Genomic DNA, 23,984 nt, shown 5'->3' on the forward strand with positions numbered 1-23,984 from the left:
CCTTTATTTATTTCTTCTTTCTTTAGAAATTAGCCTGATTAAAAAGAGCTAAATTCTGTAAATATCTTGTCTAGATAGTGCTTATTCTCTGAGATTTTTCTAACCAAGTCTCGGAAAAACTATTCTGCCTCTTGGTTTTTTTTTTCATTATAACATATTAAAGAACATAATCATGAGTGATATAGTATGACAGATATCAATTAAATACTTCCTGAGCTTATATTGGTGCATCCAATATAAGTGGTCTTTACTCCTTACCACACAAAGCTTATGTTAAACATCCACGTGTTGCAACTTCTAGTGATTTCAGTAGTTAGCTAAGAGTTGCATCAGCATTTTCATGTTGTATTTTTTTGATGGCAAGTGTTACAAAAATGAAATTTCATAGCTTTGTTTTGATTTGTTTCTCATTATCAGTAGTAAAAAAAATAATAATACTAAATGCATTCAAAACATTTTAAGCAGTAAATTACACTAACAGTGCACATTCTCCTGACTTGAAGTGGGAGAGTTGACTAGATTAGACTGCCACATTCAGTTTAAAGGTTTGAATTTACTGCTTAGGAACAGTTTTAAATTTGAATGGAGAGTCCTGTTCTGGAGAACGTATTTCTTTTATCTAGACCCCTGGATATTTTCCAGTTATGGCAGTTCTGCACCCTTGCTTTCCACAGCTAGAAATTTCCCTAGTGAATGTGGGAAACCCTCTCAGTTTAGCATTTGCAATTTAGGTTTTGACATTAAAACCTCAGTAAAGCTCTGAAGTATTTTGGTAGTCTACCACAAACAGCAAACATTCATTTTTTTGTGCATGTTAGTACTGGGATAAGTGGCAATAGCAATTGCTCTTCTTTAGGATTGCTAAGTTTTGTAAGAGCTTGTAACTGAGCAAGGATTGTTTTCATTTTTGGAATAGTTATTGGATGCAAATGAGTTTCTGAAGAGAGCAAATCTTTGTACAGTTTTGCTGTTTATCTTGTCTTCCTTCTCTTTACCTCTTTAAAAAAAAAAAGTGGTGGGGAGGAGATGAGGGAATGAAGAGGAAGAAATGAAGATGTCTTAGCATTTGAGGAGCAGAGTGGTAGTGAAGGACACAACAGTACTCTCTGTGGAAAAGAAAAGCCCTAGTCTTAAAGTAAATCAGATTTCAAACTATTGAATTTCAGTGCTGGCCTGTTTGAAGACAACCTCCTTGCAGAATTCATGCTTCACTGAAGCTGCAGGATTGTGGAGGAGCCTTGGAAGCAGCAGGATGCACAAGCAGGTATAGCTCTGCATCTTGGAAAGGCTCAAAACCATTGATCACCATATATACTGTTTTCCTTCAAACCATCAATATGAAGAGAGGAATTTCTCCTTTCCTTTGTACTGAAACAGTTTCAGTTATAGGAAGTGAGTTAAAGGATGTGGATATTAATTTACTTTTATCTGGAGAAAGACACTTCATTTGTGAACCATGGTATCGTATGACTCCCTGTTGTAGTAGAATTACCCTGTGTGGTAACTGTAGAAGTGTTTTTTGTGACTGCACCATTTTATGCGGAGACTCTATTTTAGGGTGTTGAGGTAATGCTGTCCGTTTTGGTGGGATATGTCTAATCTGGGTTTCTCCTCTTCTCAGCTTCCTATTTTTGTAAAGCTTACAGCAAAATGCTATCTGCAGGACTTCTTTCTCTCTGTCAAAATGGAACAAAACAGCTCTTCTGCTGCAGAAAGTATGAGCAGATTACAAGCATGTTAAACCCTTGTAATAGCAGGGCAGCTGAGTGCTGGAATAAGTATCAGGCATTGCTTGGAATCTGGGAAAGGACATACACAAGGCTAAAAGATGAACAGATTCTCTAAAGTATTAAAAAATCCCCTCACTTGAAAAAGCTGTATTTGCAAGGTAGTAGCACACCTCCTTCCAGTAATATGCAACCTAGAAAAAACTGCAGGATGTGTACTTTGGAAAGCTACTTTGGACTGTGCTTTTCTACCAACTTTCTGGTTCCCATCGTTTTGCAGATAAAAATTGGCAGTGGGTAGTTCCATGCATACTGTGCTCACTAATCTTAAAGATCTTTGTTTGATGTCCATGGCCTATACAGAGCTGTACTGCTTTGTGTTCATGCTCCCACAGAAATTCTGTTTAGTGAAGAGCAATGTGTTTCTTGCAGCTAAAGGGCCCATCTGAAATCTTCCAAGTACTGTGAGAGCAGGATTTAGGGTGCCACTCTCGAACTTTTAAATGAAGAGCTGGGATGAAAAAGGAACCTTTCCTTTTAGTGGTATACCTACATTTTAAAAATATTAAAGAATTGCATGCTTAGTGCCAATTTTTATCTCAAAACTTAATTTAGATTGTCCTAACGATCACCTATTTGATACTATTTATTAATACAACTTAAACTAAATGAAGCAAAATATTCACTAACGAAGTTAAAGTGCTGCATAAGCATACTTTAAAAAAAACATTTGGTATACAGCTATTTTTGTGGTATGAAGTATAGTTTGTGTAATAGCACAAATATCTGGAAAAAATAGAGAAGTATAGAACTGTATTATGACGAAGTATATTAATGCTTCAGTATTTTTGCATGTAAAAAAGCTTATTTTTCTAAGCTTTACAAAAAGTACCAAACAAATTAAAAGTTTACTCATTGGGGTATTTCTTACATATTAAAAGTAAGCACTGCTACCCAAAGGTTTGCACAAAAATGATTTGTTTATATTATGACAGTTTCTGTTCTTGATTTTGGTGGAAGAGTGCCATCTACTGAACTGTTTGAATTGTACCGTAATGTTTCGCTTGTGGTGGTAATATTGAGCTACCTTCCATAGAACTGTTACTACTACTTTAATACCAGCAAAAGATCAAAATTTTCTCATCTTTTGATGTTTTTCAAAACTAGAAATTACGTTAATGTGGAAGTTGCAGTGATATCTATGGTCTTACTCTGGGACAATATATTTAAAAGGTTAATGAGACACAAGTGATAGTGGGACTCAGCAGGCTGGACTTGCTACTCCTCAGTTTGGAGGGATTGGTTATGTTTGAACAAAGTGAAGATATAATTTAGTTATTACAGTCACTAATTACAGTTTTCTGTCATGAATATCCCATATTTTGTGGCTTAAAAATAACAGAAGACTTGTTTGGCAGGCAGGAGTTAAGGGAAGTATTTTATATCATTCTGTCTTCCCAAAAATAGGGGATAAGAGATTTCTAGGCCTAATGGTGGCTTCATAGTCAGAAATCGGTATTAATTGACAGTAATTGATTGAGATGGATTGGCTGTTCTTCAAAATCATTACATTGCCCATCTTATTAGATAATATAACTTTCCTTATGCTTTTGTAAGTTAAACTAAGTAGGTATATGAAAAATCACTTAACATCTAGTTCAACACATTACATTTGTTAATGCTGCTGTTGGCAATTCTGTTTGAAACAGTTGGACACTGGGAGAGAAGTCATTCTTCCCCCACATAACTGCTCACTTCTAAGAGCAAAAAAAAAGGCTCTGCCTTTAGTTGTTGCCAAGAAGTTATGGACATAAGAAAAATCCTGGTTAATTATTAATATCGTGATATAGAAGGAAGGTGCAGGTAGGTTATTCGTAATACATCAAAATTTGGCTTTAAAATTAAACTGGTTTAAGTGGATGACAGATGAATAAAACTTGGAAGCATGCAAAGGAGTGCAAAGATATTTGCCTCTGAATTTTGGTGGAAGTTTTTCAAAGTATATAATTATTTCCTAGTTTTATTCTTCTGTATATAGTCTTTCTAAAAAAACTTTACCAAGTTAGCACTTACAAGCCATTTCAGTACATCTTGTATAGTCAAAGGAACCATTATGTAAATATATTTGTAGCAATTTTGTTTTCTCTCCCCTTGTGTTCTGCCATTCTCCCTCCCTCTCATCCTACTTGGAAAAAGAAGCCAGATTAATCTCCTTTTTTGTGTCTTGTTATTGCTGAAATACAGCTTTTAGACTTGAGCAATAGGACCTGGATGACGTTCTTTAGGAAAATAAAATGAGTAAAATCAAGAAAAGCCTGTAATCTGTCAGCTCTGAGAAAAATCAACAGAATACAACCTGTGTAAAACTTGCTGGTACTTTTCAAAGCTATTTGGAAAATACTGTGTTTGTGCCTGTCTATATAAGTAGCTTGAAGCTTAAGATCTGTTTTGACTCTTTTTTTTTTTGGCCTTTTTTTTGCTAGAAAAAAAAAAATCTGAAATAACTGCTCAATATCCACTGCTGATCAGTCAGTGTCTTTGCAGACTAGTTCAGTATTTATTTTCTTACCATAATTTAAGAAGTTTTTATGCTTTAAAATTACAGAAGCTGTCTGTATAGAGAAACAAATTAATGACCTTAACTGTGACATATGTACTCTAGGATTTCTCAAAACAGCTGTCATTGAATTGGTTGGCTTCTGATGTTTAAAGAAGGGGAGCAGTGTTTTATGAACAGGGTGAATATTTGGGGAAGATGATCTCCATTTATGCAGGAATAGATCTTATTACTGACTGATGTAGGAGTTGAGTTACTGGTTCCAGGGGCTTGTGTAGTCACAAGTTCAGTGGAAGCTGCAAGGCAGTATATGCTTGCTGTAGCCTGTTCAGCTAATAAGACATTAGGTCATGAAATTTCAGATTTAAAGTGGATGTCTTAAATATCGTATTCACAGAATAAGAATGGCTGAAGTTGAAAGGACTTCTGGAGGCCTTATGGTCCAGCACCCTTATCAAGCAGGGCCACACAGGATTTTGTCAATCTATTCATCCAGTAATGAAAACTGAAACCAGGTGGTATCAAATAATTTCATGAAAACGTACCTCAAATACTCTTTTGATCAAACATAAGCCATCTGAGTGGAACTTCTTAACCTCCAGCATCTGTATTAAAACAATCGCTGAACACTCAGTGCAGTTGCTCTCAAAAATACTTGAACTTAGTATAATGTTAAGACTCCTAGAAATTGAGAAAAAATCGATTTTGTTTATCAGTCTTATCAGTGTGTAGATGATCTCTTTGGAGTCCATAAATGTAAGGAGCTACCTTTTTGTGTGTAATTTTTTATTATTGTTTTTATTTTTCCATTCTCACAGGAGAAAGGAATACCTCTGGAAAATCCAGGACTGAGATTCTGGTCTCTTTTTCCATTTGGTGGCTTGCATTTATTTTCATCCTTACGGCTAACGGAAAGAATCTGAATGTAGATTTTTTCATTGCCTAGAAGATATATTTCTTTACTCTCTAGGGACACTTGTGATGATTTCCAAATACTGTGTGTAATGTTGCTTCTTTTTCTGTGCAAGTAATGAGGTCAAACTGCATGTAGATATCAGCTAATTCAGCAAGTGCTATTTTTGATATACAAGCATTGCAGTCAGTATCTTCTGGCTGACTGTATCTGTCAGTCTTCTTTTTCCTTATTCCATTTCCTTAAAGTCAGTTTTCTTGCCCTCTACTTTCCCTTTACTGGCAGAAGGAGAATACATTGTAATCATCTACCTAGAATCCTCATAGTAAACTGCTGCTGGTAGTTTGATAGTATTTCCGTCTGGAAACTTTGATCTCAGTTTTAACAGCTAATTGCGGTTAGTATCGAAATGTGGATGACAGCACCATAATAAAGCAGTAAACTGTACCTTCCGAAGAGGATGGTGGCTGTGAGGAGTGTCTGCTCTTCTTGAGAAGAAAGCATGTTCTAACATAGCCTGAATTGCACAGGCTCTTTTCCTGTGTCCTGCTGCCATTTCTGGTGCCTGCTTCTATCCCTTGAAGCTCTGGTTTGTGCTGGGAGCAGAGGTGAGGTGCTCTAAGTGTTGCTGGAGGAGTACCTGGGGAGAACTGCTGGGTGGCTCCCACTTGGAGGAGAGAGGGAAAAATGTCTGCTTTCCTTGAATGTCGAAAGTGTTTGTAAAGTTGTGTGTGTTTGAGCTTTTGTACATCGTGTGCAAGATGCAGTCCTTCCTTGATTTTTGGAAGGCAGCAATGTGCTTTAAGATTAAGGAAAATTAGACCTGTCCATTAACACAAGGTTACTTTTTCAACTTCCTGAATCATTATCCTGTGTTAAATCTTTATGTTTTACAAAGTTTATTTTGTCACTTTTCCTTACTCACAGTTCTTTTTAGCTGACAGGAAAAGGACTACTATCTCAAATAAATAAATAAACTATCTCAAATAAAAATAAAAAAGAAGGAAAACAAACCGAAGAACTGCTGTGTTTACTTTTACTTTTTGTCGTTTGCATGGAAGTTTGGTATGAGGAAGAGGAGGCAGAAGAATACTGACTGGACCAGAAGGGGGGCATCCTGCCTCAGTTCTCCTGTCTGCTGCTGAAGCTCTGTTCTTAGGGCATCTTTTTACCTGGCCAATGTAGATGCTTGTAGGAAAGGAAGTATCTCATCAATTTTCACAGTAAGGCTGTAAATTGGACTGAGATAAATATTCTGAATGATGAAGAAATCTAGGAGATCTTACTGTTCTTTTTGAAGCTATACCTCAAATTTGCACTTTCATTATACTTCAGTTTCTTAATGCAGTTGTACTGCCTACACACTACTTCAGCAAAGGGAATGTAGCTGTTGCTGTGCCACTAAAGTTAGGGGACAAAATCATCAGATCTGGAGCACTTTGGAGAACTGGTTTTATAAAAAGAAGAATGAAATGTGTGCAGAAAGTGAAATCTGTGTATGCAAGAAGCACTAATTCTAGCTAGAAACTTCAACAACCCTGGGTATGTGCAAGTAAGCTCTATCATTTAGAGATGTTGCCATTTATTTTCCCAATTCAGGTGCGTTTTAAACTGTAGCTCCGTTTATCTAAATAACAAAGAGCTCCTCGTTTTGTTTTTTGTCAGCCTGAAGTTGTTGTTTGTGTTAGGAAAGTGAATATGAAATATTACTGAGTATTTTATGCTTTTTTCAGGCTTAAATAGTGAGGCATAGGGAAGAAAAAGGACCTGATTACCTGAGAGGTGTGATATGGCAGGCCTATGCAGTTATGTAGGCCTAATGTTCTAGAAAGAAATACTGTAATCAATCTAGCTGTTCTTGAGGAGTGGTGGTATGCTATCATATGCAGTTCGATGTGAAGTCTAAAACTCTCCAAGATGTTGAGACTTTTGTCATATTTGTTGGTATTAAATGAACATGAAAGGTCAAAACTAGTTTTGTAGACACTGTCAGTTGAGGTGCTTTACCACTTCCCGAATCATTCCTTTGCTGGCTGTGTGTATTTATACATTGTTAGAGATTGTTTCTGTGAGAGATCATAACTCTATGTGAGAAAGTGATAGCACAGATCAGATCTAGACTCAAGTACAATCATCTAATGGTTAAGTTGAATGAATCAAAGCTGATCTTCTGCTGCTTAGAGGTCTGTACATCACCAGGAGTGTACATCAAATTTCAGAGTAGCATAAATGAGCTATTTGTTTTTCATGTGCTGTTCGATTGCATCAAGACATTGGCAGTGGTGATTAATACCAGACTGACTTGTGGTTTTTATATGCTCAGAACAGTTTGGATATTTTATTGTCTTTTGATTTATCTCTGTTAGGGTGATTATTGTGGGCCACAGTTGAGGTTCATACAACATTATGTGTGAAGTAAGTGGTGATTTTGCTATCTAGTAAAATAATTGAGGGAGTGACTAAGCAAGGTGGTAAAGCCTTGTATGGGAATGACTGTTCTAAAATACGCAGTGCTTTAGAGCTGTCTGCTACGGACTAGTGTATGTATGAATACTATAAGTAACCTTAGTGATTTGTGCAAAAATTCAGGTCAGTGGTATGTATCTTTCTCTAGTAGATCTATATTTTGTATCACAATTACTGAATGTTTATTTACTGTGAAGTGTTACAGCTAGAGTTTTCAGAAGTATCTGGTAACAAATTTTAAAAGTTGCTAGTTTTGTGTTTGTCTTGTAAAGCCCAAGCTGTTGTAATGGTGACAAATCTGATAGAGGAATACAGTCCATATCTTGTGCTGTACTATCATTTATTGCAGTATTATAATAATATTAGGGAATAGTTTGAAAGGAAATTCATGTAACAAATATGATTCTGTATTCAAAAGTGAAGTATGCTAGGGATTGAATTGATAGCTACAGGTTTTGCAACTGTTTCCAATGTCTGACAGGTTGACCACATATGAAAAAATAGCCTAATATTAAAACAAAAATACAAAAGGCCACGTGCGTGAGAGGAGTAAAAAGTGAAAAGCCTTCTGAGGCTTTCATAAGTAATCTGGAATTTGATTTCATTTTCAAAAAATTGCTATTTAGGCACATGTGTACTGAGTTGTTCCTCTACAGATAAGCTATAAATGCTAAAGTTTTTATTTTTTTAACATATTTTTGCAGCATTAAAACACAGTAATATAAACTGAAATGCTTTAGTTCTGCCTATGTAAAAAAAATATATATATATAAGACAAGAGTAGCTCTGAAACATCTTTGACAAAAATACATTTTGGAACTCCTGCCACAAGTTACTGTTGGTGAGGTTTTATTTGTGTGGTCCTATGCTTTTATAATACCTGATCTCACAGATTTTATGTCTGTGCTCTCAGTTTGGAAAATTAACAATGATGTTAATTCATGAGTACCTTGTTACTAACTTCACTCAGTCATGGCTTTTGTCTTTTGCTTGCTTTTTCATAAAGTGTACAATAGAGCAAATGCTGGTGTTAATTTCCTCATCCACTGAGGGCATAGAAGCAATAATCACAACTACTGCTGAGAAGCTCTTAAACGTTTTTGCTCACATTTAGATTAAGACAGAATAGCAGTAGTGGGAAGAAAGGCTTGGAAACAAGGGAGAAAAGATTGGTATTTGATTTTAAAAAGCATAAAACACAGATCTTCTCAGAGCGCTTTGTTTTTCTTTACAGCAACCCTAGGCCTTTGGCAGGGAATTTTTCCTGTCTATAGGATGAAAATACCTTGCCTGTCTTGTTGTTATTCATTATTATCTTTCCCTGTTTCAGGGACAGCTGCATGGAAGAGAGTCACTGCATAGTACAGTGAGCTCTTGTGCCTTGAGCACGCACACAACGATAAAGAGGAATTGGACAGACTCAATTTCTGAAGGTCCCTTCCAACTTAACTTCTCTGCTCCCTTATGCTTCTACAGTCAGTATTGAAGTGAATGATAATTAAAACAAACAAACAAACAAAAAGACTGTGAGACTTTGCACTGCTTTAGGAAAGAAGACTAATGTTAGTTAGAGTGATGATATTAAATCAAGATGAGAATAGTAATTCTAGCTACCAGGTGAAAAAGCGAAGGCAACATAATCCTTGGTTGAAAGAACTAAACAGACCAGCAGCAAGGACTGATTTTATTTTATTTTTTTATAACCATGAACGGGATAAAAGAGATCAAAATCTGTTTTTCTGGTCTGCATACGCGGCTTTCACTCATCAAAAAGCATAAACTACTTCTGTATGTTTAAACTTTTGCTAACTTACTTGCATTGTTGCAAATGTGTTGGGTCTTTTTGGAGAGAAAACTGATTCATATGCCCTGAAAAATACTAAATTTTTTTGTCAAAAGCTCGAGCATTCTTAGCATTGAAAAATATATTTACTGGTAACAGTGCTACTAGAAATACTTGCAGCAGACAGTTCTTAAAGCCAACATGTGAAGGATAGAATTTATAAAGATTGGAGTATCTCAAAAAATATCTGGATTTCTGGGTCATACTCCTCTTGTTACGAGGCAAGGTAGCTATAAAGGCTCAACTCTAAATAAATTGTGGGTGGTGAAAGAATAAGCATTACATATTTAAGTTGGAAACTAATTTCCGGGGAGATATTTGGGAAAGCTTTTCTTAGAAAACGATGTCAGTGCAGATAAATAATTGACAGGTCTTAAAGTTCAGTTCCTGGAAACATCTGAATTTTACCTTTAGAAATTGCTTGTCTATTTCTGGGAGTAGTTGTCCATTCAAGTGAATGCAGAAGTGTGAACAAGGCTCAAGTAAATAGAGTCTGAAAATTTTGTTCTTCCTTATGGGGATTTTTTTCCCAGTCTAGCAATTGGCAAAAGCACTACTTGTACATTAACAGTATTCTGAGTTTGTAAAGAAAGATAGGCTTATGGGGAGAGAGAAGTGTGAATGTTAAGCAAATTTATTTATTTTTTTAAAGTTCTATCAACCAGCAGTGGAACACAGATGACTTCTTTGTGCAGGAACCAAATTGATAAAAATGAAAAATATAAGAGGGAAAAAAACAGGTGATGCAAGGTGACTCTTTAAGCCCTTCCACTCCAGAACAAAACTAAATTACTATTTCTATTCAGGGAAGAAAGCTGGAATTAAGTTTACTGGATTTTTCAACAACTCTTTAGTATCTCATCACTTAGCTGGATGTTACACAGATTCATTAGGTTAGGAGAAGAAAGTGATTGAAGTTAAAAAGTAAAATACTGAGGTGTACTGAAGTGGTCTCCTTCCCACTGTAGTTCTGCCTGCATTTTGTCTCACTGTTCAGACATTGAGCAGGAGATGCTTGTGATTTTTAATTTCCGTGTAACAATGGTTACTTTTGCTTTTCCACTGTCTCTAGTGTGAAGGCTCCTATCTGTCTACCACATTTAGATCTATTGATAGATGCATTCATACTAGATGTATGTTTAGATAGATATAAATGTATGTATATATGTACATATACACACACATATAAATTAAATCATAATGCCTTTTTTAAGGGAATTTGTATCCATTTCATCAACAATTTCAGTAAATGGAAGACTGGGAAACTGAATGAGAATTGTAATGATTTGTTAATTTCTAACAGAACAAATTGTATATTTTCCTTCATTTGCATGTATATTTGAAATGGTTTCCATTCTTTCCAAGATGCCTGCTTAAAATTATAGGTGTTCAGGTCTTTGGCAAATTATTCTCCAGGAACCCTGTTTGTACTGTAATGATGATATACTGACTGTTCTATGTAATTCATTTGAACTCATGTTATTTCTGTTCTCTCACCTAGAGTTTGGAGAACTACTTTAATTTCATGTCTTGAGAAAGAGGATAACAAAATTGAAAGTACAGAATCTTTGCAACAAATCAGCTATTGACATTGGAATGAATCTTTGTTGTTACTTCTGTTTGGTATTCATTGTAAAAGTAGAGGTCTGATTTATGTGTAGGAGGGAAAATGAGCACACTTTTGTTATTTTATAGTTGGTGTGAATCCAGGAAGTCTTGATAGAGATCCTGGAAATTTACATTATACATAATTTACCATTGGCTCCTCCATATTTTGGCTACTCTTTTTTTTTTTTATTATCTCTGCCATAGCACGTTTTCTTTTAATATACATCGTATTATTCAGTTCTTTCATCTGTAAGTAGCATCTAAAAAGCTAAGAAATCTCATTTTTCACCTGAAGAATTTGATTATTTCATTATGATGTTTATTTAAATAGCTTTTGTTTTTTATTTGTCCGGATATTTAACACTACTAAAATAACTGCCTCATCATTTTCCATTGTGTTCTCATTGTCAAAGGATCCTTTAAGTGAATATAAGTTCAACTGTTATACATAATTTCCTTACGCCAGTTTTATTTATCCCCATGGCATTTCAGCTCCTTATGTTACTATGTTGTTTATAAATGGATCTTTGTTGATTGTTAAGATCTATGTGGTTAAATATTTTGAGTATACTAGCTAGAAGCAGGATGTTAGCCTGTTTGAACATGGTATTACCAATGTTGACTGTGTTTTTCTTTTTCCTACATCGCATACAGCATTTTTTCCTTAATGGTAACAATTCAGCTTTGGTCGGCCAGGAGTTGAATGTTACTGCCAGCATGACAGTGGAGCTGCAGTAATCCAGCTTCAGTTCCTGATTAATGAGGTTAGTAAATTGATGTCAGTATTCTGTAATTTAGAGAAGATGTACTGTGTGCTTCTCAATTTCTCACTAAGCAAACAACAAAATACTGACACCATTTATGCTAAGAATCACTCATGTTAAACACTAATAACAATTTAGGTAACTTTTTAATCATAGACATTGCTTGACTAACTTCAGAAAATGACTTCATCTCTAGAGTACTCCTGCTACAAGCAGAAACGTTTTTGCTAGTAATATTCCTGTCAGTGAATATGGTAAGTCATCCTTGAAGTAAAGTATACTTTTAATAGTACCAGTGTTTCAGTAGATTGTTAACTTTACTTTGGTCGCTGTTGTTTTAAGATGTGAGCAGAGAAATGATCTCTAATCTAAGCCCTCAGTAATTTCACATTTATTTCTAAAGACATAACAGCTGAGACCTGACAGTAATGCTGTTCTTCAGTTAACTAGGACCAGATTTCTAGAGGGATCTCTTGCTCAGAGCGATGCTGACGTCAAAAATTACTAAATTTGTTAGCACAGAGATGTTACCTGCTGAGTTTATTACTTTATTTCTCTGCAGATATGTGCATGGAGGAACTCATGCACACCAGAAAAAGCTTTTTCCTCATTACTTCTCTTTATAGCACAGAACAGTTATCCCGTTACTACTACTTGAAACCTGTCTGTGCTATGATGTAATATTGCATGCTTGTAAATATTTTAATATTGGTTGCAAATAGCAATATTTCCTCTATGATGTTATTAATACTATTTCTAGAGTCCTGGAAATAAACTCAGTAAAGCTTTATTTTTAACAGGGAGCTCTTGTGAGTGCCTTGGCTGATGATACCTTACACCTGTGGAACTTACGTCAGAAGAGACCTGCTATACTTCATTCACTCAAATTTAACCGAGAACGGTAGGGGTTGGGTTATTATTGCTTTCCATGTTACTTTCACACTGTGAAAATTAAAGATTGGATTTGTCAATGTAGTGCAATTAATAAATTGTTAAATAATTGAAACTGGATGTACATTGGGCTTGAGTGTTGTGATCAGAAATGCTTATGAGTAGATGGAATTTATCTCTACTAAATTAAGCTGTGTATTTACATTTTTTTCTTTGTTTTTTGTTAACAAGTTTTTGGAAGTAGGTTGGTTTTTTTTTTGTTTTTTTTTTATTGTATGTAAATCTGTTGGAAGCTGGTATAGAGTCTGAGATGTAAAGATATCTTTGTTTAAACCGAGAGGAAATTTGAAACCATTGATTTGCTCTAAATGCATCATTTTTCTTTCTAATTAGAGGAATATTTTCCTTTCTTGAGAAGAATCAGTTTGGAGATCATTTGGGCAAATCTGACTTCCACTAGTCTGTGGTTCATGATGGGATGCACCTCTCAGTGCTGAAGGAGCTGGTGGACGTCATTGCTAAGCCTCTCCCAATCACATTTGAAATGTCATGTCAATCAGGAGAGGTACTTCAGGACTGGAGGAAAGCTGCTGTAAACACTGTCTTGAAAAAGAGCAAGGAGAATCCAGGGAATTACAGACCAGTCAGCCTCACGTCAGTCTGTGGAAGGGTTGTGGAGCAGCTCATCATGGAGACTCTCTCTAAACTAGTTAACATGAGGAAGACAAGAAGGTGATCAGGAGTAGTCAGCGTGGATTCAGCAAACAGAGGTCATGCTTAACATGCTTATCCTGTTGTTTTCTGTTATGAGACAACTGGCTGAGTACATAAGAGGAGAATAGTGGATGTTGTCTATCTGGGACTTTAGGAAGGTTTTTTAAACCCTCTCATATCTTCCTAGACAAAGGAAGTGTGGGTTATGTGAGTGGGAGGTGAGGTGATTGGGGAACTGTCTGAATGGCTGTTCTCAGAGGGTTCTGTTCAATATCACAGAATCAAGCTGGATTCCTGTAGCTACATGTCTCCCCTATGGGTCAATACTCATTTGATCTATTTGTCAATGTCTGTGAAGAGATGTAGTGCTTCCTCAGCAAATTTGCTGATAATACAGAACTGGGAGCAGTAACTGGTACTCCAGAGTGCTATGCTGCCATTCAGATAGATCTTGGAAGTCTGGGAGGATAGTCAGAGAAGGAGCCTCTTGAAATTCAGCAAACCCAAGTACAGGGTCCTGCACCTGGGGAGGAATAACTCCATGCACCAGTACAAGCGAGGGGCTTGTACTGGTATGGCTATGTTGAAATGTAGCACTGTGAAGAAGGATATGAGGATCCTGATTGACAACAAATTGACCATAAGCTCACTGTGTACCCTTGCAGCCAAGAAGGCCAATTGGTATCCCTGGCCTAATTAAAAAGAGCGTTGGCAGCAGACTGAGGAAGGTTCTTCTCTTTTTTTTATTCAACCCTGGTGGGCCCCCATCTGTGCTCTGCAGAACAAGAGAGACATACAGCCTTTTGCTGGGCACTCTTCAGGAGCACCTAAAATGAGTAAGGAACTTGGAGTGTCTCTCACATGAGGAAAGGCCGAGAGAACTGGACCTCTTCCATCTTGTATAGGGCTGGGCAGCATCTGATCAGCGTGTTCAAGTGCCTGAAGAGACTGCATCAAGAGGATGGAGACAGACTTCTCAGTGGTGCCCAGGATGAGAAGGAGCAGACATGAATTAAAATGCAGGAACTTCTGATTGAATGTGAGGAAAAAATTCTTTACTGTGAAGGTGACTGAGTGCTGACACAGATAGCCTAGAGAGTTTATGAAGTCTCTCTGTTTGGAGATGTATTGAAAAAATATTCTTATAAAAAAGTCCCTCCCCAGCTTTCCTGTGGGCCTCCCTCTTCAGGTACTGGAAGGCTGCCATTACATTTCCCCAGAGCCTTCTCATCACAAGGCTGAAGAGCCCCAACTCTTTCAACCTGCCCTACTGCTGAGGTGCTCCAGCTCTCTAGTGCTTTTCCTGGCCCTCCTCTGGACCTACTTCAACAGCCCCATGTCTTTCTTGTGTTGGGGGCCTTGGAACTGGAAGCAATACTCCAGGTGGAGTCTCACAGGAGCAGAGTAGAGGGACAGAATCACCTCCCTTGACTTGCTGCTTTGTCTTCTCTTAATGCAATCCAGGATAATGTTGGCCTTCTGGGCTACAAGTGCACATTGCCAGCTCATGTTGAGTCTTTCATCAACTGACATCTTCAAATCCTTCTCTCCTGCTCTCAAGCCCTATTCCACCCAGACTGTGTTTGTGCTTGGGATTGCCCTGACCCAGGTGCAGGACTTGGCCTTGAATTTCATGAGGTTGACGTGGGCCCACATCTCATGCTTGCCCAGGTCCTTCTGGATGGCATTCCTTCCCTCTAGCATGTCAACTGCATCACTCAGCTTGATGCAGAACGTTATGTTCTGAACTCTGATGTGAACTATAAAGTTGTTTCTAGCATATAAAACCAACAGAAGCGATTCATGCTCGTTAGCTTTAAGTATATAATTTGAAACATTTGTGAAGCTTTTAAGAAATGTAGGAGAGGGGAAAATAAGGCTGTGGTGTGTTAATGAAATTAGTATTCTGCTGGTCTAGCCTTTTACCAGCTTTGGTTAATTCTCTGCTTTTAGCTGTGTATGTGGATGACTGTCCAGTGCTTAAAAATGTAATTACGAGAACCTGTATTTGTTTCAGCTGTTGGTAATATCGTTTGGTGAATTTCAGGCCTGTTCTGAATGCAGCCTCTAGTATATTATTAGGAAGTATTCTGAGTTCTTGCTTTTTCTACTCATGAATTTTAAAAACAGGGAGTGATAAGAAAGTTGCTTTTTAATTTTAATTAGTCCTACATGACTGTTATCCATTATAGTTTTTGTTCTTAACAGCAGAAAATGTCTTCATTGCAGCTTTCCAGATAAGAACAAAACATTTCCTTAAAAGTAGCAGCCAAGAGTCTTTAAATTTGGTGCTTTTTGTTGAATCACTGAATGAACTGAGTAGTTATAGATAAAAAATTGGTAGTTTAATAGGCAATAAACAGCTATATATCTATTGTGCCGATGATAGTGAATAATTTAAAACAAGTCTTTTTTGACCTCGTGACTGGTGAACATGTAACGTATAACAAATCTGTTGAAATTAATGGCAGATGTCAGAAGCATGGTATGAAATAAGCTAGTTTTGCAAGTTTTCTAGCCTTTTGTTCTTGTTGCATTTGTGTGGGTTTCACAGCTGCTCCATGTTCTAGTTACTAAACAGAAGTTAAACAATATTAAACCAATGTAATGATGAGCTTGCCCACTGCTCCTTAACTGTGGGAAGGAGAAAGAGAAGCAGTGTATAGAGGCCAGAAAAAGATTGCAGAATGGTACATATGTGGGGTTTGTGCTTGCATGACTTACTGTGGAAGTTAGTGTCTTAGTACCTCTTTGCTAAATAGGATGTTTTTCTCAGTGAATGACAGTGCAATTTTTGTCACTCATATAGACTTGAAAATATCTTGGCTTTATGTAGAATATGGAAAACTTGTCTTGTGATTGAAGACATCTCTCTTTCCTGAAATGGTTGTAATTCCATCTTAATGCCAAAATGATTTTTTTCCTTGCTTTGTAACATAGCCTGAAGACAAAAACGAGAACCATAGTGTAAAAATAGAACCGAGTGTTTTGTGTACTGGTCCTTTGCATATCGATCATGCATTGGTAGTGGTTTAATTTTTAATATGTCAACTTTTATGCTGTGGGATTTAAATAGTCTTCCTCAGCATGAAACTGCACAATCTGCAGCAACTTGAGCATTGTATTTCAAACACAAACCCTGCAGTGTGCGTTGAGGAATCCCCTTTGTATTCACTTTATAATAGCACATAGGATTTTCGACTTTTAAGAGACATACCTCACTTTGTTAGATTCTGTAAATCTACCCACTCTATGCATTAGCAGGCATTTGCTGAAAGGACTTCTTCCTCCTTCCACGTAACTGAATTCTTAAACTGACCAATTCTGCCACTTCGTGGATAACAGAAGGACATACAGGATTGTTTTTTGCCTTTGAAAGCAGATGGTCATAGACTTCTTGTTTCCCTTTTTTGTGTACCAATACCACTATTTCATTTCCAACTTTTGTTTAGTGGGCTTTTTTTATCATTTATTTACTTCTATATGTTTTGCAGTGGGATTATGATATAGCTAACAAAGAACAGGCACATATAAGAATGATACTTGTGAAAGGTTAAATATTTCAGTCTTTGTAGAGTCAATAATATACTGAGTACACCTTTCATTTATGACACTTAGCTATCTTCTCATGTTGGAAAATGGCTTATTTTTGAAGATCAAAGGAAAGTAATCTGATCTGTTTGCCTTTATGATTTCATATAAAAAATTTTTTTTCCCCTGAAAATGTTGTTTAATGGTGATTCACTAGTTGGCATATTTAGGAGTTCTATCTTGTTTTGAGTAGTTAACAAGAGGAAAAAAAACTTTTCAGCACTCTTGATTTGCTGCAGTGAATGCTTCATTCATACAAGATTTGATTCTTTTACTTTTTTTTTTTTTTATTGAGGCTGTGTGAAGCAGTCTGAGTCCCACATTAACACGTGGTTGGTGGAGATACAATTGGATGTTTTTGGCTGCTGCATTTGGTATTGAGAGCTGAAGACCAGAGTCCTACTACCTTGGGACTTCGGGTTACTACGAAACTGTCTGTATTGTCTGATTAGCTGTTTTCTCTGTACATCAATGATTTTTACAGTGCTGTGAGCCACATAATGACCAACTGTCACATTCATGGGCAGAATTCAACCTTTAGTCTTTAAGCCTTATCAATATGGCTGACTTTCCACATTAGCGATGATCATAATTTGTCTGACTCCTGTGGGAAATTTACATCTGTCAACATTTGTTATGTCCTACTATGTAACTTCCAAGACCTGACATTGAACTACTTCAAGGTGAGCCTGGATCAAGCCCTGGGCAGTCTGGCTTAGCTGTGCATCTCCCTGTTTATTGTGGGGGAGTTGGACTAGACCATCTTTAAAGGTCCCTTCCAACTCTTAGGCTTCTATGATTCTACTTGTTTTAGAGCAAGCTACTTGAATGTCTTCTATTATCAAGGGTGGGTGGTAGTTATTCCTTGAGTCCTAAAAGATGTCTGGCAGATGCCCCTGAATGTACTTCAGGGGATTTTATCAGTGACTGGGATCCACAAATCCTTAGTGTTTGGTGTGAATTTCTTCAGTACTGAAAAAGTATGAAAAGGAAAACTTGTGTTGGTCTTTTGTCAACATTACAAGCATGGAGTCAGCCCTTTTGTTTATGAACATATAAAATGTGGAATGTATTAGGGATATCTTACACTGTAAAAACAAACAAAAAAAATATTGGAACATCAGAACACAAAAAAAGCTGCAGCAACCTAGGAGTGGGAAGAATGTTCAGATGGCCCAAATATTTGTTGCACCACTGATGGCAGTGTCCCATTTTACTTTGCGCTCAGCTCTTGCCTTCTCAATACTATGTATGCTAGAACTCAGATGTTGTACATAAATTCTTCTCAGTGCCTTCAGAGGCAACTCTTCAAGTGATCATATTTGGAGAATATGTTGGTTGATGCTCGGCTCAACATGAGCCGGCAGTGTGCCCAGGTGGCCAAGAAGGCCAACAGCATCCTGGCCTGTATTAGAAATAGTGTAGCCAGCAGGAGCAGGGAGGTGATCATCCCCCTGTACTCAGCTCTGGTACGGCCGCACCTCGAGTACTGTGTTCAGTTTTGGGCCCCTCACTACAAGAAGGACATTGAGGCCCTGGAGCGTGTTCAGAGAAGGGCAACAAAACTGGTGAGGGGTCTGGAGCACAAGTCTTATGAGGAGCGGCTGAGGGAGCTGGGATTGTTTAGCCTGGAGAAGAGGAGGCTCAGAGGAGACCTTATTGCACTCTACCACTTCCTGAAGGGGGGTTGTGGTGAGGAGGGGGTGAGCCTCTTCTCCCTGATAAATAACGACAGGACGAGAGGGAATGGCCACAAGTTGCGCCGGGGAAGATTTAGATTAGACCTGAGGAAGCATTTCTTTTCTGAAAGAGTGGTCAGGCACTGGAATGGCCTGCCTAGGGAGGTGGTTGAGGCACCATCCCTAGCGCTGTTCAAGAAGCGTTTAGATGAGGTGCTAAAGGATTTAATTTAATTTAGTAGTTGGGTAGAGATAGTGATAGGAGGATGGTTGGACTAGATGATCTTATAGGTCCTTTCCAACCTTATGAACTTATGAACTTATGAGAAGCACCATTTAGAGCGTTGTTATGGGATGCAGATGGAGGCATTAAATAATTCTTTCTTAGCCTGTGCCTCCTGCCTCTTCAGGCCTTCACTTCATACATGTAGGTATTTTAAGTTATTGCTGTTGCCAGTAATCTGGAAGTAGCTCATTTACAGCAGTATGGGGAAAACACAGCCACTGCTTGGTTCAATCAGAATGTCATTCTGACACTGGCTTTTGACTTTGTGCCCTTTGAAGACTCAACATGGGGACTATGGATGTGTAATCTGGTATTATGTTAGACTTTAAACTTTTAAGTTTTGGTATTTTATATAGTGGCTATCCTTTCTATGAAAGCTTGAAGAGAGTCAGAAGTACACAGAAGATGACTTTGGTAGGTTAATGCTGCTCTTAGAAAAAATTTACTTTGCATCTCTGGTGATTACTTGATCAACCAGTGTAATTAGAGCAACTATGTTACGGTATTATGGCAGTCTGAGGTTCTAGAAATAGTTTTAATGACTTAAAAAGAAAACATGTTATCATTGTTTGTAATTCATCTGAGCATTTGATGCTGTGCTTTATTAAAACTGTGCAAAATTCTGAAGAATGTAATACTTCATAATGCAGCAAACTAAGGGAAGGTAACGATTAATTTAGAAGGATGTTTGTTGTCATAAGAATACCCACAATATAACAGGTTGGTTTTTTTTTTTTTTTTTTGCTTAATATTTCCCTTAAGTGGAAGAATTAGCCTGCTTACATATTAATATAAGAAACTTTATTCTTTGAGTTCTCCATAATTAACTTCCTCTAGGGAATACTATAATTTGCTATAATTACTGTTTTGATATATGTTGTGACACAACCGCAATCAAGATTTTTCTCAGCTAATTTCAACAGATTATTAGAGAAGACATGGTTTGTAGAAAATAATCTTTTCAGTAGATTTCCAAATGGCTGCTTAAAGATGACTATCATTTCTATATCATTTCTAATACTTTCCCATAAGTAATAGCACAAATTATATATATATTTAACTGTATTCAGAATATATTTTATATGGGACTTTTATCAATGTTTTCCACTCCTAATGTAACGCTGGATTTTCTTTATGTAATCATTTTCTTGAGAACTATTGGTCAAACTCTGACAAATGTATTTCAGAGTTTAACTTTTTCTTGACTTTTGTTGTTTGGTTTTTTTAGAGGGTGAGGTGGAGAAGTGGCATTGTGAATGTGTATGCAGTGAGGAGGAAAAATTTGTGGTTTTGGTAAAGTACAGCTACTTTAGAACTAAACTGACTGTTTTGGGGTTGCATAACAGTATCTCATTTTAGCAATGGCATTAGCATACATTAAATATCATATTGTAGATTTCAGATTTAAAAAAATCACTTGGAAACATTTTCTTCCATAAAGGAGATTTTTTTATTTGCACAGGGATTGAGGAGCAAAATATTTCGAATAAAGTACTGTACACAAAACTTCATTATGTTGTCAGCATCACGAACTGTATTACTCTTAAGGTGGTAACTCAAATTTCTGAGGAGATAATATGGTGAATTGTTTTTGCCATGGAAGAACTGCTTGCAAAAGCTTGCCTTCTGTCATCACTTGCTCACACAGTCCCAGTTAAGATGTCTCTTCAGAAGCACAAAACTGGTCTGTTTTTTTTTATGGATGCCTCTCTCCTGGTGTTTTTTGTCACAGTGGTTTGATGCAGGAAAGAAAATGTCTGATACTCTGCTCTTGACTGATTGCTATCAGGCAGTTGGGATTTGTACGCTAGAAAAGGCTCGGCAAGAAATTTTCCTTGAGTTCAGTGCGTCTGTGATGCTTTCAGTCTAGCCATTTCTTGTGGCTTTTTCTTCTTTTGGGGGGGGGGGGGGGGCGGCGGCAGGGGAGAAGGGCAAGATTGCTTGAATGTTGGAAATGGACAAGACATGGCAATTCCTATTTTTGTGGATCTTCATATATTATCCACAGAGTATAATTTTCTTGTGGCAGAGAGTTAATCTGAAGGAAGGACTGTTTTCTTAAGAAAAAATATATGATGTCCTTGGCCAGGAGAGAGCTACCTAACTACCAAAAAGTCCTTGAGACTTGTTTTTGTGCCTCCCAAACAAGTTTGTACCTCTTTTCACCTCAACTCCAAATTTAAATGAAACAAGCTGGTTCACTGAATGTAACATGTGTATATTGTCATGCTAGTATGATCTCACTGGTGAAGAGGACTGTAACCTTACTGAATTTCATTTATCTAAAAGGGCTATAAAATTTCTGGTGTAGTTTGAAATCCATATAGTGTCTTAAGTGAGGCCTTAGTCACTGACAAGAAACTCAGAACATTGATTGTAATGTTTTTCTGTAAATGGAATGTGGAAATAAATGTTGTAGATTTTTAGATATACAGTAGAATTTCTGAAAATTGAAAAGCTTGCTTTTTTTATTTTCCAGAAAGAAAATAAATAATCAGCAAGAGGTTTAAATGTGTATTACATTAGGGATGAAACCCTTGTCTAGAGCAAAGGGGTTGGAACTAGATGATCTTAAAGGCCCCTTCCAACCCCAAACATTCTATGAAACAGTGACTTTTTATCATGGCAGAATTGGCATGATGAATTCCACTTGAATTTAGCTAGTCATCAGTTCTGTGAACCATGAAAATTCTAGAGAAATATTTTATAGTTATATAGACATCGTGGAAGGCTCTGATTATAGAAGGCTGATTAAAAACACACTTGAAAGTGTAAGATTGGGAACACTGCTTTGTGTATACCTGTACTTGCAATTCTGAAATCTTGTCAAATTCCCAACTTCAGGATTTTTTAAATGTTTTGTAAAGCTACTTGCTCAAACGTATTTTACTCTTGGTTTGAAAGCATTTCACTGCTTGTTAACTGTTGACAAAACTAACCTCTGCTATACAGAGAAGACAGTGAAATGAATACAGCTGCTATAGAGCTATTGCATGAATAAAGACATCAAAAGTATTGAGGAGTTGAACGCTTTTTCCTTCAATTGTCACCCTTTTTCTACAGTGATGAAAGTTGCAGCCTCAACTTATATTTTGGTCCACCTTCAAATGACGAAATAGAGTAGCTTTTTATAAGGAGTGTTGGACACCTATAGGTGACTGTATTAACTTACAAAGCAATATAGATATACCTATGATGCTAATCCTGAAAATTCTTTCTGGCTGCTAGACCACAGTTTTAGATCCAACTGATACGGCTGCCAGCTTCCTCTGACAGATGGAATCCTGACACAAAAAAGCTATAGCATTGCAAGTTGATGAGTGTTTCTTTCTCCTCTTGTCTCATGCTGCCTCTCTTCTTCTACCCGATTACATGTTTATAGTGAGAGAGCTCTGTTACTGGACAGTCGTATTTAGGAGGCTTGTCTTAATAGGCGTGTGTGTATGTGATTTTTAACTTCAAATAAAATCACTTCCGTCTTTCGAGCGAGTTGATTATAGTCAAGTGTTTAAGCAGCAGTGCTTGCAAATCACTGTATATAATGAAAGCGTTATAATGTTTACAGGTTTACTGAGTTGAAGCATTTTAAATCTTGTGTACAGTCCTTTTTTCTGTAAAACATCAATGCAAAATTCTAGTGCAACCTTTGTGCTTAAATATTAATACATAAGAAATCAAAAAAGTTTGAAAATCAGTAAATTGAAGTTTTGCCTGAGCAAACAGTGTTTCCAAAATTGAGGTATATTAGTGATATAAAAAGATCCAGGTAACATTGCAAGAAAAGCTTTAACTTTTGAAATCTGTAATACAAAGTAATGTCATTTCAATGGTTAGTAGATTTTTCCATTGCTGATTTTAGCATTTGCTTTTGTGCTGAAGTTAAATGCATATATAGAAGATCTAGTGCAAAGGATCTAAAGCTGTAATTTGCTTAAATAATAATTAACAGACTTGTGAAATTGATGCATGCATTTGATAAGAAGGGAGTCCAACTGGGAGAAAATAAATCTGTAAAGCTAAGGATTAGAGCTGACAACAAATTTCCATTTCATAATTATTTTACCTTATACAAACATTTCTCAACACCCTAGTTTTATAGAACACGTAATTTAAGTTGTTTCCATGTTGGACCTTATTAGATAACTGTAAATCTAAAACATCTTATATATATTTTTTTAGACTCTAATTTCTATATTTCTGTTATGTAGAAAACAAAAATATTTTAGAATTTGCAGTTTCTAAGCAGATTTTATTGCCATATCAATTTTGATGACAATATGACAATGTGAAAAATAAAGTGGATTCCAGAAGCCAGAAATAACCAAATTTCAAAATAATAACATTTTCACTGGAGTTACACTTTAAAAAAAAAAAAAAAGGAGTTCTCTGCTGGTATCAACAATTAGCATTTGGGTATTGTTCAGCTGTTTCTTTCTAGCAACAAGGAGAGAAAGAAGAAATACAAAGCAGGAAATTAAAATGTGTTTTAAGTAAAATGTTACCAACTTTAAACTAGTTTTTAAATAATTTTTATAATCGCTTAGGTCTCATGCTGTTGTTTTTTCAGGTTTGCTCTTTGTGGAATGTTTTATTTCATGCTTAAACTTGATTTACTAGGTTATATTTTCTGTCTCTTCACTCAAAAACAGTTTAAACTGTAGCAATTTAACTCTAAAAATATTTTGTTCTTCAGAACTTACAATTAGATGTCTGAAGGGATATAGATGATAAATAGGAGTGATGAAATAGGAGTATCGTATTTTAAGTTTAAAATGGCAGCAGTCTTGAGCAATCTTGAGAATATTCATCGTGGTAATCTTCAAAGGTGGCTGTGTGATTTTTATCTGAATGACTTAAGAGTTCTAGAATACTTTGGTTTATATATATATATATATACAGTTTTTGAAGTTTTACATTGTCTGTGAATCTCTTATCATCTGGTCTT

The 23,984-nt window shown here is 36.5% G+C and overlaps 1 protein-coding gene across 3 annotated transcripts in view; it reads left to right on the top strand.

The window, feature by feature from the left end:
* Positions 1 to 23,984, top strand: part of STXBP5 (syntaxin binding protein 5) — a 97,597-nt gene that overhangs the window by 16,358 nt on the left and 57,255 nt on the right. For all 3 annotated transcript variants that reach the window (XM_065731741.1, XM_065731750.1, XM_065731758.1), the window contains exons 3-4: positions 11,797 to 11,878; positions 12,679 to 12,779. In XM_065731741.1, the coding sequence (XP_065587813.1) occupies positions 11,797 to 11,878; positions 12,679 to 12,779 (183 nt within the window). The remainder of the gene's footprint in view (positions 1 to 11,796; positions 11,879 to 12,678; positions 12,780 to 23,984) is intronic.

This window comes from Cyrtonyx montezumae, unplaced genomic scaffold, assembly GCF_038088225.1.
Source record: "Cyrtonyx montezumae isolate F1298 unplaced genomic scaffold, pur_monq_1.0 scaffold_0, whole genome shotgun sequence".
NCBI classification, from domain to species: Eukaryota; Metazoa; Chordata; class Aves; order Galliformes; family Odontophoridae; genus Cyrtonyx; species Cyrtonyx montezumae.